Source organism: Apaloderma vittatum, unplaced genomic scaffold (assembly GCF_000703405.1).
Source record: "Apaloderma vittatum isolate BGI_N311 unplaced genomic scaffold, ASM70340v1 scaffold9960, whole genome shotgun sequence".
Classification (NCBI taxonomy): Eukaryota; Metazoa; Chordata; class Aves; order Trogoniformes; family Trogonidae; genus Apaloderma; species Apaloderma vittatum.
In genome coordinates, this window is record NW_009692863.1 from 6,346 (window position 1) to 23,784 (window position 17,439).

Sequence of the window (17,439 nt, forward strand, 5' to 3'; positions counted from 1 at the left end):
GGGACTTTAGGGAGAGCTTTGACTGTAGCTACTGCCTGCAAAGGTAGAATATGGAAGGTCTGTAAAAGTTGTTAGGTGATGAGCGTTTCTTGGAAGCTCATAGATTTGTGTGGTTCAGTGTGCTTTGTTAAATTATGCAAATATTCTAAAAAAAAAGCCCGTCCTTCCCAAAGTTTATATTGTACATCTAACACAAACTCTGCGTCGTGTTTCAGAAGATTGAGTAGCTCAAAAGAGGACAGCACTTGGCGGTGGAAAATAACCTCCTCGAATGGTTATTCAGGGTTTACAGGAGCGTTGTGACATTGTGCACGGAGAAACGCTCACAATAGCGTAGTTTTGGTATTGGCACACTTAGACTTTGTCGACACCAGATTACTGAAACTTCTGCTGGTGATTTGTACTTGCGTGACCAGACCTATCATCTCCGTGTTAACCACGGGGTGAGCCGTGCTTGATCCGAGCGGTGTTTGGTGAGCAGGTACCTAGAATGCTGCTGGAAGTTACAGAACTGAAACTCTGCAGGTGTGGTTTTGTGGGCGGTTTGAAAGGAGATGATCCTAAGAAAAGCCCAGGTTAGGAAAAAAATGGAAAGCTCCTTGTGCTAATTCTCCATCAGCTCGGCATTTACCGGTGTGAGAGGGGTGTGCACGGAGGGCAGTTGTGCAGCTGCTGCAAAGGGATTTTTTGTTGTTGTTGCTATGGAGGTTTTTACAAACTTGTTGCTGGTTTCAAAGTCAAACTTATCTCGTGTGTAAAGAGCTCTAAACAAAACATCGAGAGGATTTTAAAGCTCTCCATAAGCACATTCCAATGATGTGAGAAGAACAAACTTTATTTTAGAGAGATCGAATTCACACTTCATGAAGCCAAAGAAGATTTTGCTATTTCAGTCTTTTTTCTGCTGCATACCACTCTCAGCAAAGTTCCAAAATATTTAGCAGGGCTTTTTTTTTTTTTTAAGATAAACTGGTAGACTGGAAATGAATCAAAATATTTTAAGAAAACTACATTAAACTGTGACTGAGAGACTCTGTAAAGTGTGTGTGTGTGTGTGTAACATCACGCGCTCAGCTTGGATAGAGTTAGTTTAAACGTTCCTTTATGATAGTGTAAAAGATAAATGATACAGGAGCACATTAATGCTGTGATGTGTAACACAGGCAGATAAGTGAACCTATCTGTGAGTTTTCTTAAATCAACCCCTTCTTTAAAAATACAAAACTTGATTATTGTCTCCATTCTACATACTGCAAAGGTCTCCTGTAGTTCTTCCTAGGAGAGGAAGTAAGTATTCTCCATGTAAAAGTTTATTATTTCTCGCCAAACTAGTGCTGTCAGCTTAAACGGAGGAAAAGCACCTTTCCTCCAGAACAAAACGTCTGGGTAGAAGTTACACGCCACCCCTTGAGCTTTAGTTTGTGGATAAGCTTTACTTTGGGGACAGACCATCTGCATTTTTTTTTGCGCTCTCCCACCTGATCGCCATCTACATATTCAAAGGCACAGATACGCATCTACTGCCTCCTCTGTGGGAGGAAAAATGCAAACTTTGGGAAACAGAAGTGCAGATCTTGATGGGAGATTTCCTTTTGGGTTTCAGGTGGCTTTGTGCGTAGCACGCATCGTTAATGCAGTCATTTGCAATCTCCGAATGTTAGTGAGCTTTAATAAGTGTCATCACTGGCATCTGTGAATATAAATGGATGGTTTACAATCTTAATGCAGTTTTTACTAGTCTTCGAGATAGGTGAGCAGATAATGATGGAAAGAGCTGTTAAAGCAGAAAGGAATCTTGCCACTGAACAAGAAGAAAACTAGGCAATAAAAAGTGCTTTGGAGCAGAGGGTAGGCTAATGGGAGAAACAGTTGCCCTTTGGTATCGTAGCAGTGGGTGCTTTTGAACTGCTGGCAGGTATTTTCATGCATACACCAATTTGAAGGGACAGATAATCTGTTCATCTGGTCACATAAAGCTTTTTCGCTTCATATGCATGTCTTCAAGTTAAAAAACAATTACAGAAAAATAATAAAAGTGGAAGGTGTATACATGTGAGTGATTGCTGCTGCGTGGTTTTGGTTTAATCTTGCTTTCAGATTTTTTGCATGGAAAGATACAGATGAGATCCAACAGTAGATTTGAATACAAAAATTCCTAATTCAGTCATGGGTGTTTAGTTTTTATATATTTAAGGTAGTAGGAAGGGCTTAGACTTTTAATTTAAATGTATGTCATGGTCTACACTAGAATTTCTTTCAGGATGGTTTTGCCTAGGAAGAGAAAAATGTTGAGGTTTATGGTTATGAGTTCGTAGCCAATAGAGAAAGGCTTCAGCTTATTGCAAAAGCTGAGGGATTATAATGCTGCTGAATTCTGAAATGGCAACCTCTTCAACTGTTTTCTGTGGAGATAATGCTTGAAAAAATTCCAGATTCACAGTTCTGGAAATCACTGGTTTTGGAAGCCTTTTGTCTCGAACCAGATTCCTAGATACAGCCAAATAATTCATCTTTAAGAAATGGAAAAAGCCTGAAGTCTTTTTTTTGTCGGAATTTTTATAATCTAGCCACAGGATATTATATAAGGCATTTTTTCTGGAATTGGAAATATGGTCTGCTTCATTTTCCATTAGCCTGTTAAATACTTAAGAGGCAAATAGCCAGCTCCATACAGTGAAAATATGTTGCCTGCTGAGTTAGCAAGATACCTATCGTAGATTATTTTAGGAACACTTGAAAAAAAATAGTTAGAAGGTGGGCCAGTCTGGGGTGCTCAGATGTGCGTGTGACGGGCAGGTTATAAAAAACCTGAAGATGCAGAAACTCAGGCTGGCTCAGACCTTTACATGGAGAATTGGACAGTATTTATTCGCTCTCCAGCCTTTTGTTTCCCTGCCATAGACTCGCTGCAATACTTTCGGTTCCTGCCAGCGTTGTTGGTTCTTTTTCTTTGTTAGTTTTTTGTTTTATGATGTGCATGTCGATTTTCTTAGTTGTACCAAGGCTAAATCCATTTGAGACAGAGATGCCCAAATACGTGGCGTAGCTTTCGTTTCACCAAAACACCGGCCTCGGTGCCACGTGCCTTTTTATGTTTGATCTCTTATAGGAGTCCACAGGAAAACTTGTTTCAGGTGAGTTGTTTCGAGCTCGCAGTGAAAACTTGTTTCAGATTAATTTCGAGCTTGCAGCGATGAGCTACAATTTTTCTGTTTTCTGAAGAACAGGTCCCAGGAATTGCAGCTGCTGCTTCCAAATACCCGCTCGCTGTGTCCCACCATATTCCCAAAACCTGTGTCAGCCGCACAAAATTGTTCTTCAGATCCAGTACCTGGGATTCCTCTTCCCTCCTTTGCTTTGTAGCTCTCCAGAGCGGGACCCATCACAGATACCATCTCTTCGGTGGGTGTTACGAGCTGTCCCTTGAGGAATAACAGAACAGATCGTTAGTCACAGTCAGTCTTTTATTTTGCATTTACATGGGCGAAGGCAGCCTTGAGTACTTACCCCATAGAAATGCAAAAAGCTGCGAGGATGTGCTGACTGTGGCTCTGTCTTGAGAGAAAACTTAGCACTTAAGAACATATTTCCAGTGGTTTTGCATATAAAGCAGCTGAGATGCACAAGAAAGGAGTGATTGTGCGGTGATATAAATAATTCCCTCTTGTGTTATAGCCCTGATTACTATCCGCTGACATGATGTAACTTGTACCAGATGTGTTTTCCCACTGACTGGAAATCGCTGTGCCTGTGCACTATTCTGTTCCGTGCACCTGTTCTTCAAACTGTGCGAGTATATTGAAACTTGGTTTTTTCTTCCTGTGCGCTGAAATGTTGCTAATGTATTAAACTGTAGGTGACTGGGCCGTTTTAGCAAACGCTTTGTGTTTTCATGTTGCAACCTCTAGTTACTTCCAGCTAATGCTTTGCAGAACTCACTTTACCTACGGATTTACTTTGTTATTTTTAGGAAGAGCACAGCAGGACTTTGGGCTGGGTAGTGTGCTTTTAAAACTAAGTTGTTGTATCTGGGTGATGGAAATTTTATTTTTCTGGTGCGTTTTCTTGTCTTTTTGTCCTGTCTGCTGTTGAAATCGATTAATATTAAGAAAAGGCAAAGTGAAAAATCACCCTTTTATTTACCTCTACATTTATACTTAACAGAATGATGCATTCCCTTACCAACCTTTCAAAAAAACCACGTATGCCAGTTTATCATAGTTCTGCTACTTCTGCATCCAAATAATGGGACTAGTGAGTGTCAAAGCCTTTAACTTAAAATAATACTGCTCTTTTTGAGCTACACTTGCATTCTGAATTCACGTAGGTTTTAGCTCTACTAGAAATTTGTATCTGCTGAGGAGAAGGGAAGCAGGGAAGCTGGCGCTCCAGTTCGAGTTAGGAATTTGGGTGGTAGCCGGGCTGACGTGTCCCGGGTTTTGGCATAATGTTGGGGCTGTATTTCATTAATCCCCCCAACCTGCAGCCCCTGCCTTACTCCTGTGTTCTGAGTGTAGTTTCTTCAGTAACTGCTTGACTGGTTTGAAATCGGCACATTATCTTAAATAATGTAAATTATTTCTTTATGCACGCGGTTGTTTCACCATGTGTAAACTGTGTGTAAATCCGATTGCTGCGGGACTTAACGGAGCTTCTGGGTTGTAGCTACCAACCAAAAGGCATTTGGGATTCCTGCAAAAATAAGATTGTTTATGCATGTGCAAAATGGCATTGCCTGTAATTATGACACAGTTACATTTTTTCTTTCTTACCTTTTAATTTCTCATTGAACTTGGTTTTATGTGTAGTCGTCTGTGTACCCAAAAGACGAGTGGAAAACCTGTTCATGTCCCACAGCGCCTCTTGATTTTTATCCGTTAAAAACCTGCTCTTAACCTGACACCTGTCTGCTTTTAAACTGAAGAGGTGAAGAAAAAGAAAGTTTGGGGGTTGTCTCCTGTGAAGTTACAGGTCTTGGGTTGTAAAGGAGGTGTGCGAGTAATTTGTGATGCTTGTATAAGGTGTGTGGTATTCCAGTGCTGCCCTGCTCGCCGCGGCTCAGATTCCCCCACGTGGTAGGTGCCGTGTACTTTTGGAGGAATAATTTTGTCTCGGTGTCTCGTGAGCTATATTAAGGTTGCGAGCACTTCTTACTGTACCAGGCTGGAAGGGAAATCCAGCACAAGTGTCTGGTAAACAGAAACGTAATATTCCATTCCTGTCTTGAAAGGCTGTGTTATAACAAAGAAAATAATGTATGGCTGATAAATTAATACCTTTTTTAAGCTGGGCATTGGCTATTGCTCTCTCTTAGAGTATCCACTTTTCATGCAAGAAGTAGATGAGCTGCAGGAAAGTCCCCAAGCTCTTACCCTTCCTCCTCTTTTTCCTTACAATGTGTGTACAACTTCGATGGCAAATGCCACCGATCTGTGAATTGAGGTATGGGTTTGGTTTTGTTTTTTTTTAAAGGAATTTTCTGCTCCTTACGGCTATCTGGGCAGAGTGGGGGGAACTTCCAGATGTTAACGAAGTAATAAATTTCTACAGTGCTGTCTTTGTGTCTGTAGACAGATCAGCCTTGTGCCTGCGATGCTTCTGGACTTGCCAACCTACAGCCAAGTGAATTAGACCAACGCCTGTCAATTTTCAGAGCTAATATTGATAACTTCTCTGTGGGCAGCAGTTAAACTGGTTAAAAATACCCCAAAAATGAGGCCACTGTCACATTGACTGGGACTGACAGGATCATCACTGGCTGCAAAGTGCCTCTTTTATGGGAGGCAACCGCTTCACTTGCTACAAGAGCTGGAAGAAGCTGTGGTTTTCTCTACATCGGTGTCTGCTTCTGCTGGGGGCTTGTCAGAAGTCAAACTGTCCGTCCCTGGCGCAGGTTGGGTGCAAATATGAGCTAGCCAGGCTGTCAGGCTGGGCCCTCGCTGGCGGCAAACGAAAGACGTGTAGTTTACAAAGTTGTTGACCTCGGAGTCTGTTGCACTTGGCCTGGGCTGGTTTCAAGGCTGAGGCAGGTAACTGTGCTAACGCCCTCCGCTCCGAGTTGTTCTATTTTTAGTAGAGATAATGTGAAGAAATGCGGTTTTTCTTCAGAAGCAGCGAAAGCGTTGCACGAAGTGTTGCTCTCACATACACAAGCTTCCTCCACCTACGCCTTTGTCTGCACATTGTTTGTACTTTTTTTCTCGGTTCGAGCCTTTAATATTCGGAGCCTTGCAAACCTCTTTTGTCTGATCTTTGATTGCCGAGTGCTGCATGCACCTCACAGGTTCATTCTACGCTCGTAATACCCTTGATTCCTCCGCTTTATGTCTAGATAAGCTTCTTCAAAAATTGCTTTGAAACCATGTGTCTTTTTGCATTTTAATCAGAACCTGCATTGCTCTCTTTTATAGGATGGCAGAAATATATTCTGTCAGCCCATGTTAAGCAGCTTTGAGAAAAGTGAATTCACCTTTTTTTTTTATTAAAAAAAAAAAGACAAAAATAGACACCCAAATCCTACTTTCTTACATTTGGGATTAGAAACTTAAGGGAAAAACCCTTCTGTTAAAAGTATTTCAGATGGTATTTAAACTGCTGTCTCTCAGAACTGCGAATAGTCTCGTTGACGGTATTAAATGTGTGAGGAGGGCTTTGCTTTACCAGCTGTTTGGCTCTTAAATAATGTTGTTCGAAAGTTGTGGGTCCCTTGAGGGTAGCAGGCGGTGTATTCAAAGTGAAAGTAGGTTACTGATTCTGCAGAGTGAAGTGGTTTTAAGACTAAATAGCTTTGATAACTCAGAATAAGCCCCTTTGTTGTTTGTATTTGAAGTGGTACTGTGTTCATACAAAGTGGTTTATTATACAGAATATCCCTTAAGTGAGCAGAGGTGAAATGACAGCAGGATACGTCAAGAGAATAGTTTGACATTTTGCAATTGGGGGGGTGGGGTGTGAAGGTAAAGCTTCCTTTTTCATGACAGTTTTTGCATCTTGCGGCTATCTAGCGGCACTATTCTGATCACCTGCCTGATTTACTCGTGCAACTTGAGAGGTGCTTCATACGCTGAGGAAATAATTGGGTATCATTTTCCACATGACACAGTGATTTTTCTGAGCTTCTGAATAATTCGTTAAATTTCGTGGAAGGAAAAGCTAAACTGAGTTTCGTCATGCCCACTGCTTTCAAAGGGCCTTCGTGGGTATGGGGTCGTTACTTCTGGCTTGCAATTGCAACTGGTTTATTTCATTATTTACTAGCTGTTGCCTCTGAGTGTTACTTGTGATCACAAGCCAATGTTCACAGCCCATCTCCGCGTATTTCCTGGCCCAGCTGGGTCTTGGCACTGGTTTTCCTGCCTCACCTCTGGAGCTGGGAGGCTGGGACCCGAGTCCCTGCTGAGGTTGCAGCGAGTGTGCAGCCGTGGGAATCGACCGTTGCGGTGCTGGGAGTGTCTGCAGGTCACTCTGTCAGGCTTCTTCAGGGATGTTTTTTGAGTGCATTTGGGAATACTGGAGAACTGTTCAAAAACCTGGTTTAATTGACTTTTTTAAGCTGGGGATTGGAACACTGGCTGTTGGTCCATCACTTTCCCCAACCTGTCATTCCACAAAGGTTTTAGGGGACAGTTCAGGCTTTATTATTCAAACCACCCTTCTCTGTCCTCTAGTCATGGGGTGTCCCAGATTCTGTCCTTAAATCTCCTCTTTTACACCCTCTAGTCACAGGTTTAGGTCCGAGTGTGCTGCGTGGTCAGCAGTTCCAACCCATTTCTGATTTGATATGCACAACCAAAAGCCTTGGCTTGATGTTGCAATACTGTGTTACCAAAATGTAATTGTCTTGGTGAAAAATAGATGTGGGAGCTTGATTACTTGTATTCATGAGGGATCACGTGGCATTTTTTGCAAGAGGAAGTAACAGTGTCTGGTCAAATTCCAACTTGGATAACTGCAAGTGAAATTTAAATGGGCAGATGTAATATTGTTTGGCTACTGCATTGAGGCATAAGTAGCTGGGGGAAGGGAGAATGAGACAAAAGAGCAAGTGCCTTAAATCAAGAGGGATCTCTGAGGTGGAAACAAGCAGGGGACACGGTGTTCTTAATCTGATTTAGTGCTGCAAGTGGAAAAAGTCTCCATTGAAATTCTTCATGCATATCTACATTAAGGGAATGTTGTTGGGTATAATCTGTCCTCCTTCTGGGTAAGGATGGGCTCCCTTTGGGAGATGCAGAAGGAGAGGAGGTATTTCTGTGCAGGTGTGCACCTTGTTTGGTGGAGAGGAGGCATACGGGAGTGGAGCAGAGTTTTGGGGCCATCGGTGCTGCTGAAAGTCCAGGAGAAACGCAGATCAGTATCTTGGCAGGCGGAGGATATTCATGGCCTTGACTTCCATATCTTGGGAGTCTAGTACCAGTTCTGATCCCCACAGATCGTGTTTGTACCTCACTGCCTCGTTTGCTTCAGATAGGACAGTCAACCTCCAGCAGATACAGCTCGTAGATAATATACCCTGTGCCTTACCCCAGCTGTACAGACTGAAACCGGAAGAATTTGCTGATGATTTTAGTGACTTCTTTTTTTTTTTTTTTTAATTGACTTTGTTTTCTCTGTTGTCTTTTATAGATAAAATGGTCAACGGTTCATTGGCAACTTTCTCCAGAAGAATAATTACTACTGCTCTGCCCTTGCCATAGTACCAGAATTCTGTGACCTACACATCAGTGCTAAATACCAGCAGAGAATCGTACTTTATTCATTCTGTGTAGATGGAACAGGCGTCGGTCTTGAGAGCCCGCCCTGATTTAAAGCTGCTTACTTGTTTTTTCTGGGATTAAAGGTGCTCAATGAATCAGGGCCCCCCAAATGAGTCAAACGGCCAATTCTTGCCAACAGTTGGTTGAAAACTGTGCCGCGCATGTAGCAGGGATGGCGCAGGAGGACGGTCGCCGTGGTCAAGTGCCACCCACGTTTTATCATGGTGCCAGCCAGGAACTTGATCTGTCCACCAAAGTGTACAAGAGAGAGTCGGGAAGTCCTTACTCGGTGTTGGTGGACAGCAAAATGAGTAAACCCCATCTCCATGAGAGAGAGGAGCAGCCGTATTTCAGGGAGAACAGAGCGGTAGGAGAGGTCCGGGCTGTCAAAGAAGATAGAGAAAACTCTGACGACTCTGAGGAGGAAGAAGAGGAGGAAGATGAAGTGGCTTACAAAAGGGAGCAGATTATAGTAGAGGTAAACCTTAACAACCAAACATTAAATGTATCAAAAGGGGAGAAGGGTGTCCCCTCCCAGTCCAAAGAGACTGCTGTTCTTAAGACCAGCAGTGAGGAAGAGGAGGAGGGTAACAGTGGGAACGAGGCCACTGAAGACAGTGATGATTATGAGGAAAATGAGAGGCAGAAGAAAAAAGAGAAAAGAGTGGAAAAAGTTAGTGTTGCACAAAGGAGGACAAGGAGAGCTGCATCTGCTGCAGCAGCAGCCACAACTTCCCCATCACCCAGAACTACAAGGGGTCGTAGAAAGCGTGTGGAGCCCCCCAAGCATAAGAAGAAAGCTGCAAAGGAGCCCAAGGCACCTGTGCAGAAATCAAAGTGTGAAGAGAAGGAGACTTTAACCTGTGAGAAGTGCCCCAGGGTGTTTAACACACGCTGGTACCTGGAGAAGCACATGAACGTCACTCACAGGCGCATGCAGATCTGCGACAAATGTGGGAAGAAATTTGTTCTAGAAAGTGAGCTGTCCCTTCACCAGCAAACAGACTGTGAAAAAAATATCCAGGTAGGTTTGCTCACCTGCTTGCCAGATTTCCATACCTTCTGTCGTGCCCTGGATACAGCTAGCGGACACTTCAGAGGGGGAAATCTTTTGCGCAGACCAGGTTCTGACCGAGACCTTGTCTCTACGTATCAACACTTTGGTGTCTTCCAAGAGAAGTAGATTGCAGGGAGCAGAGCGTACAGCTGACAGCTGCTTGAGCAGAGTTAGTGTTTTAACTCCGAGTTGGGGAAAACGCAAAGCTGCTTTAACAAATGTCACACTCAAGAGTAACTGGCCTGAAAAACGAGTGCGTTTGCAGTGAAGTACTTTGACAGGATAAACCCTCCTTCTTCAGGTGCTGGGCACCTGCAGCTGTGGCTGTAAAATGCAGATGTTGCGGTGCTGAAACTCAGCCGCAGAGTGAGTCCAGGTAAGGTTTCGTGGGAGAACGGAATTGCGGCGCTTCGCTGGTATTGGAGTCAGAAGTTTGTAAAATACCGGAGAGGCAAGCAGGTGAGGAAGCTACTAGTGAAGTCAGGATATGAACTTACGTTAAAGTGTAACTTTTCTAAATCCTGCGGAGATAATTCTGTAGAGGTGAATTACAGGAGTGTTCCTGTCTGCCTGTGGGAGCGTGTGGATTCAGGGACTGAATGTGTTCACGAGCTGCCCTTTTCCCAGTCGGCAAAGCTCAGTAAATCTCACTGATAGTCTAAAGATCTCTGGTCTTTCTCACCAGAAGATTTGCAGCTTTTAATTTTGCACAACAATGGAAGCCTGTGTTGTAACAGAACCATTTTAAAGTTTAAGTTGTGGAAAGAGTTTCAGAGCTTCTGATTCATCTGTGGTTTGTACTTTGCTCATAGGCATCGATGTTCTCATGTAACTGTTGTTTTATCTGGCGATTCGAACGTGCTTTTTTTTGCCTCGCTAACCGAGGCACAGTGTTGCCACCTACTTCTGAAATAATCCAGCACGAAGCAGCTCGAGTTCAGTTTTTGTGCAGCTGGAATGTTGAGAGTTTGCAGGGCAACGAGGTTTTTTTTTTTTGTCTGTCCAATGGGTTTTACCAGAAAGATTTGTGATTTTTTGTTTGTTTGTTTGTTTTAGCTAAATGCTAAACTGAGCTGGTATTCAATTCCCACTGTGTGAGAAGCAGTTTCACTATTTATTGCAATTTCTCTTTGCTGTAAGACTCAACTTACATAACGTTATGCTATTTTTCCTTATGTTTCAGCTCATAGGAGGAAGACTGAAGGAAGGAGTATAATATAAAATAATGAGTCTTGAGCATAGTTAGTAAAATACATAAACATTTCAGTATGTCCTTGCACTTTTTGAAAGAAATACTTTAAAAGTCCAGCATAGCAGAAAACATTTAGATTTAAATTTAAGGAACGACCTATCATCCAGGTGTCTCGTTCACAGCGTAAAACCTTTTAACTTTAAACAGGAATTCGTGAAGAGTTTGAACGTGTGGTGTAGAATTGGAGAAGTATCCTGTAATCCATGCACACACGTGCTTCTGAGGGGTTACATTCCTCTGTCCTAAAGTTCTTGGAAAAGAAGAAATTGTAGAAATCACGTTTTATATCCAGTACCAGAAGAATCAGGTCCAGAAATTTTCCCAATTTTTCTAGTGCCAGAAGCGCTGCTAGTCATCTTCAAGTTCTCGGTATAAGCATATATTTGACAATTATTTTTGTCTGTCCTGACATTTGGAATGTTTCACAGCTGCCTGCTAATTTGTTTTTATTACACTTGGCAAAAGGAGTAAGGGAATATGAAAGTTTCACTTTAATGTAGGGTTTAATATGTCAAGGGGGATATGGAGCTTTGTCTAGAAAAAAAATGGTTTCATTATGTAAGTGGTACTTGAACTGATACACATGGCTGGCTCCTCTCTCTTTTTTTTCATCTAAGTGATGGAATATATCTGGTTTTCCAGGTAATTTCTGGTTTTCACCCTTTCAAAATGAGCACCTTCACAGCATTTCTGTTGTCACCTTAGACTCTCTGTGTAGTAGATCTCAATAATAGTGTCCTAAATTACTTGCTGCTGACGGTCAATTAAATTATAGGCTGACTGCTTCAAGGGCTCGCTTAACCTTCAGTCAAAGGATTTTGGATTATATCTTAGCATTGCTTTACTCTCTAGGGTTTTTGTTCCCCCTCAAGGGCTAAAGTTTGTTCCTCACGTGCCTCCGAGTAGGTACTTTTGCAGGCAGAGGCTCTCCTTGGAGTCATCACGGTGTGCCGGAGCTCGCCAGCCTGCGGAGATCGAAGCCCTGTGGAAGCAGCGTCGCTTGTCTGTGCGGAGAAGAGACGACTCCAGTTGGCAGGAGGCACAGGGTTTGCTAGTTGTGCGGGGAATTAGCAAAAATAGCCCTTTTTACTTTGAGGGAAGGAGGGGGACTGATAGGCAGACAAGTGGAGATGTACCAAAAACCCCAACAGCTACTAAGAAAAAGAAATTTAAATGACTTTGTATCCTCACATGTGTCTGCTAGCAGGTTTTACAGCTCTGAGGTTATTCTGGAATTTACAAAGTCGTACAAGGATTTATTTTTTTGTCGAGTCTTTAGCCAGACCTAACAATTGGGGAGAAAAAAAAAAGAGATGCCTGAAAGCCTGTGGATCCTGCTCATCGGTTGACTTTTGGGACATTTCACAATAGTTCTGGGAAGAGATTAAAACATCGTTTGCACGTTGTCCATTTAGACTTCCAGCGCTCCCGATAACGTATAAATGAAGAGTCAGAACGTGAAGGATGGAGATGACAGCTTGCTTGGCTGTCTGAGCTGGGTACCAGACTCACCACAGTGGGTCGAGGGCTGCAAGATGAAAACTGCCTTCTGGATGGAGCTGAAAGGACGCGAGAGCTTCGACTAGTTCGTGGGCTCTTAGACCTCAAGGGCTCCAGTCGCTCCTGTCAATGCCAGGGCTGGACCTGCAGATGGGTTTAAGGCAACTCGGTGGTGTTGGCCTCCTCCACCTCGGTCGGCTTCTTCCCACGCGAGCAGCATCGGCGCCCGTGAAGTTTTCTTCTCTGTGTTTAGCTCCTGGAGGGCTGCATCCAGCTACATACACGCAGTTGTACTGTGGAAATAAATCAGTGTGGTGGCTGTGGTGCTCTTCTGGTGGCACCAAAATGAGTGTCATAAGATCCTCTCTAATCCTGCTTGATGTGGCTTTTCTTAGTGTAATTGTTTCAAGTGTGAAACAGTAAATGTAAGCTGAAGTACAGTCTGAGACAGTATACAGCATTTAGACTTGTTTTGGGCTTCTTTTTGTCATGCAAGAGGAAGATAAGTGGCTTAATTCCACAAACTTGAATCACTGAACCTTTCTAATTCAAACTTCCTTCTGTTTATCCCGTTCATTCAGTGCGTTTCCTGTAATAAGTCATTCAAGAAGCTCTGGTCCCTCCATGAACATATCAAGATTATCCACGGATACGCAGAAAAGAAATTCTCCTGTGAGATTTGCGAAAAAAAGTTCTACACCATGGCCCATGTGCGGAAACATATGGTTGGTGAGTTATTGATCAGCGTTTCTGTTAGTTCTGCCTCGTAATGTGCCTTCGTGGTTCTCAACTCGCAGTGGCTGCCTTGAGGAGAAAAATAATAAGGCAAATTCAGTTGTCTGAGCTTTTTCCTTAGCAAAAAGCTCAAGTCTGTAGCACTGGGCAGCTAGCAAAATATCTGAGTGTGTACAAACGTGTGTATACTTAGAAGCTGTTCACTACTAATCATTTTCCAGCTGGAAAAAGTTGGTTAAAGAACTGTTTGCATTTGACTGACCCTCTCTAACGTACTGTTGTGTTGCAGCACACACAAAGGACATGCCATTCACCTGTGAAACCTGTGGAAAATCATTCAAACGCAGTATGTCTCTCAAAGTACATTCCCTACAGCATTCTGGAGAGAAGCCTTTCAGATGTGAGGTGAGGCCGCAACTCGTGTTTAGCTACAGTAGCGTAAGGTATAAAATTAGTAACACTCAGCAGGGAAATAGAAGTGACTGTCTTGGAAATGAGGTGCAGCTTCATAAACATGTGGGGGAAATTTTTCCCCCGGTGGAGAGCCCAGCGGGAATGCCCCTGGCAGCACTTCCAGCTGAGATGCATTTGGTTTGCTTTTAGTGCGGCGGTTTTGCGTTGTGTTTTTGTCAATGAGTACACGCTACAGCCGGATTTGAATCCCAGTTTTCCCTCAGTGTTCATAGCAAAGCCTAATGCAAATTATAGTAATCCTCCCTGTCCTGCCCAGTAACTTGAAACATAGAGAAGTGGCGACAGCAAAAATAAACAAATTGCGGCTTGATTTTAACTTGTGGGAAAAACTTGTCCTCGCTGGGAACTACTACCTCGGTGAGACCTGAGCCAGGGCTCTGAAGTTGCATTTCTCGAAATGAGTGTGTGTGTGTGTTGGGATGGGGGAAGAGTGTCTCGCTGACACTTTCTGGAGCTGCAGTTGTAATTTTCTGCCTGCCCCGGGCAAGGAGACAGTAATGGACAGACTTTCCCCAGTCATATGTCTGGGACGGATAATGTCTCGGTCATCTGATGGGGCTGCTTGTGGGTATCACATGATGGGGGCAGAGGGGGTGCAGAACCCTTCCCGTTTCCAGGGCAGGTCACCCTGGACACCAAGTGGGGCACAACTCCAGCCAGACACGGCGGTGGTGCAGCCAGAGCAGACTTGGAGATAAGACTCTTAGGGAAAGGTTATTACAGCTGGAAAACAAGCCGGCTGGCTGCAAAACCAGGGCTGTGGTAGAGCTGCTGTTGCTTTGCTGTGGGAGCAGAGTCCTCTAGTGGAGGCAGCGCAGATCGCTGGCAAAGCAGCAAAACCCTCCAAATGCTCTCCCGTAAGCCAGCGGAAGCACTTTTCTGTTGGCATAACCGTGTCTCTGCCGAGCATTTGCCAACTGCTGTGTCAACTAAAGGTTGTGACTGTCCCGTGCTCCTTGCCAAGGCTTTCGTGCCAGCAGACCTTGTAATACGGACCGAGTTCTACTCTGGCTAAATAATTTGTGTTTGTGTGAGGGTCTGTGTGTGTTCAGGTACTCTTAACTCCTTCACATGTGAGTGCTGTCCTGTGACTACCTTTGCTTTCCTGGTGTCTGCTGCCTGAATATCCTGGGTTGTTGGTTCTCTGTTGCAGAACTGTGATGAGAGGTTTCAGTACAAGTACCAGCTGCGTTCCCACATGAGCATCCACATTGGGCACAAACAGTTCATGTGCCAGTGGTGCGGCAAAGACTTCAACATGAAGCAGTACTTTGATGAGCACATGAAAACACACACTGGTAAGAGCAAAGAAAAGCACAAGTGGCTCCAGGACAAAAGCGTTCCTGTACTTCCAGCTTCCTTGGAATTTAGGATCAAAGCTGTTACCTAGCCTAGAAAATCAGACAGGAAAGGTTCCTGCATTACGTTGCTGTTAAATGGAGCTGTCTGTAGTCCTGTGATCCATTGTGGGGGGAAACGAGAGGGCAGCCTTGTTATTTTGATCTGAAGGAACCCTTATCAAAGCCTTATCAAAATCCAAAGGTGAGTGAGGATTTCATAAAGCCTGAGGACTTCTGTGCAGCAGCTGTCTGTGTGTTCGCTGAAGGGAGCAGTCCCAGTAGCTTTTGTAGGATGCAGTTTGTCTGCAGAAATGTGCTGCAGTAAGTGCTGGGAGATGGTCTGTGCGTGACTGCTTGCTGTGTCTGTGTTCGGCAGGAGAGAAGCCCTTTATCTGTGAAATCTGCGGGAAGAGCTTCACCAGCCGCCCCAACATGAAGAGGCATCGCCGAACTCACACAGGGGAGAAACCCTACCCGTGTGACGTGTGTGGCCAGCGATTTCGCTTCTCCAACATGCTCAAGGCACACAAGGAGAAGTGCTTCCGCGTCACCAGCCCCGTCAACGTGTCAACTGCTGTCCAGATCCCTCTGTCCACCGCTTCTCCTGCCACCACAGTCCCCGCCGTAGTGAACGCACCCACCACCCCAGCTCCTCCCATCAACCTGAACCCAGTGAGCACGCTTCCCCCGCGCCCCATTCCCCACCCCTATTCCCACCTTCACCTACATCCTCATCCTCACCATCCACATCATCTCCCGGTCCCCCCGGTTCCTCATTTACCCCCTCCTCCAGCTCTTTTTAAGAGCGAGCCTTTAAATCACAGAGGCCAGAGTGAGGACAACTTTCTGCGACACCTGGCAGAAAAAAACAGTTCGGCACAGCACCACTAACGTCCTTGCTTCCTGCCAGCGCTTTTCCCGTTTTATGCACATGGACACATGCCCTCATGGAAGTACAGAGGGTTGGTTGGTGAGGATCTTTGTCCTTCTCGTAGCTGATGGTTCTCTTTTTTTCCCCTTGAGTCAGTTAACAGACAAGGAAAGGCTGGTTTGGATCAGCAGTGCTCATTTGAACTTGGGAACCAACGGGACTTAAACCCAATTTTGCTTGCGTTTTACTGGTGACTTTTATAAATTTCAGATACTGAGACTTGTGGAATTTTATAATTTCATATCAGCTGATGAGGTATGCTTGCTTTTATATCCCGGACTTCTCCTCAAAGAGGAGATAGGCCTGGTTTTCTTTGTACTAATCGGAAAGGCTGTGAGATTAATACAGAGCATTAATTGTATCACTGTGTATCGTAATGGATTCTTTTCAGCTTTTGGTGCCGGCTATGGAGTGAGCCAGCCCCGTATCACAGTATATTTGAGCATTATAAAGAAAGACAAAAAAATTTCTTGTTTGTGTAGCTCTCCTAACACACTCTTTATTTTACTACAGAAATTATTTTAGAGTTTTTTGTATAGACCTATTTAGTAGTCTGTTTCTAAAATGAAATGTATTTCAATAAGCGGTGTAATTTTTTCAGTGTAGCTGGACCTATGTTGTATAATAGATAAATTTTTATAATCATCAAAATGTGATTCTTAAAAGATGCATATAGCTTCTATAGTTAAAGTTATTCTTACAACCATACAACTTCAAAGGTGCTTCAGAGAAGAAAGGAACCCAAGAGGTCTCTGGGAAGGTTGCCTCAAAAAGTGATGTTGATTTCAGAACTTTACGTAATTTATTTTAGTAGGGCTTTTTCTTTTTTTTTTTTTAATTTTACGTTTCCCTTTTCACAGTTTCTCTTGAGCTTTTTGGACGAGGACATTGAGATACCCTGTTTCTGCTCCACAGGTTTTCTTTAGTTCAGTTGGAGCGAGGTATGAGAAGGGGTTGGAAAAAGGGAGCCCCTTGCACGCAGGGACCCACGAGTTTGGGATCGGGGAATCGTGAGCGGATGAAAATCTGACAGTGGAGAAGAAATTGAGTCTCTCAAGTCAGCCCGGTGGTTTTTCTCTTTGTGTAGACAGTCGGTTTTAGTGGCTTCTCATGGTATGATTTTAAGTTGGGGATCATATCAAATGCTGCTCTTCAGATTGCTTTTTGGGGGAGTGGTTGTTTTTGGAATTCCTGGAGTTGTTAGGAGAGGGGAATTAGGGGAGATCATAAACGTGGTGTTTCTGACCGGCTGGTTGTGAGAAGTTTGACTGCGACAGCGGCGTTTCCGTTGCGTCGTTCAGCAAATGCAGGTAGCACTGTGTGTACCATGTGAAGCTCTATCCCATAAACGTAATGTGCAAAAAACTATGGGATGGTTTCTAGGGGGTCGTAGG

The 17,439-nt window shown here is 43.9% G+C and overlaps 1 protein-coding gene across 2 annotated transcripts; it reads left to right on the forward strand.

Moving 5' to 3' along the window:
* Positions 1 to 8,625: 8,625 nt before the first annotated feature.
* Positions 8,626 to 16,854, forward strand: ZNF652 (zinc finger protein 652). 2 transcript variants are annotated; one of them, XM_009871637.1, is made up of 5 exons: positions 8,626 to 9,234; positions 13,147 to 13,294; positions 13,590 to 13,705; positions 14,928 to 15,072; positions 15,491 to 16,854. In XM_009871637.1, exons 1-5 carry the CDS (start codon positions 8,866 to 8,868, stop codon positions 16,003 to 16,005), a joined length of 1,293 nt encoding a protein of 430 aa, XP_009869939.1. In that variant the 5' UTR covers positions 8,626 to 8,865; the 3' UTR covers positions 16,006 to 16,854. The 2 variants fall into 2 exon arrangements, with proteins under 2 accessions (XP_009869939.1, XP_009869870.1); XM_009871568.1 differs by having other exon boundaries at positions 8,706 to 9,780.
* The last annotated feature ends 585 nt before the right edge of the window (positions 16,855 to 17,439 follow it).

Bases quoted from the DNA above. Each gene is read 5' to 3' on its own strand.
- ZNF652 (XM_009871568.1), top strand. From the start codon at position 8,866: ATGAGTCAAACGGCCAATTCTTGCCAACAGTTGGTTGAAAACTGTGCC. The intron at 13,295-13,589 runs GTGAGTTATTGA...GTTGTGTTGCAG, and splicing joins TGTGCGGAAACATATGGTTG to CACACACAAAGGACATGCCA. The intron at 13,706-14,927 runs GTGAGGCCGCAA...TCTCTGTTGCAG, and splicing joins AGAAGCCTTTCAGATGTGAG to AACTGTGATGAGAGGTTTCA.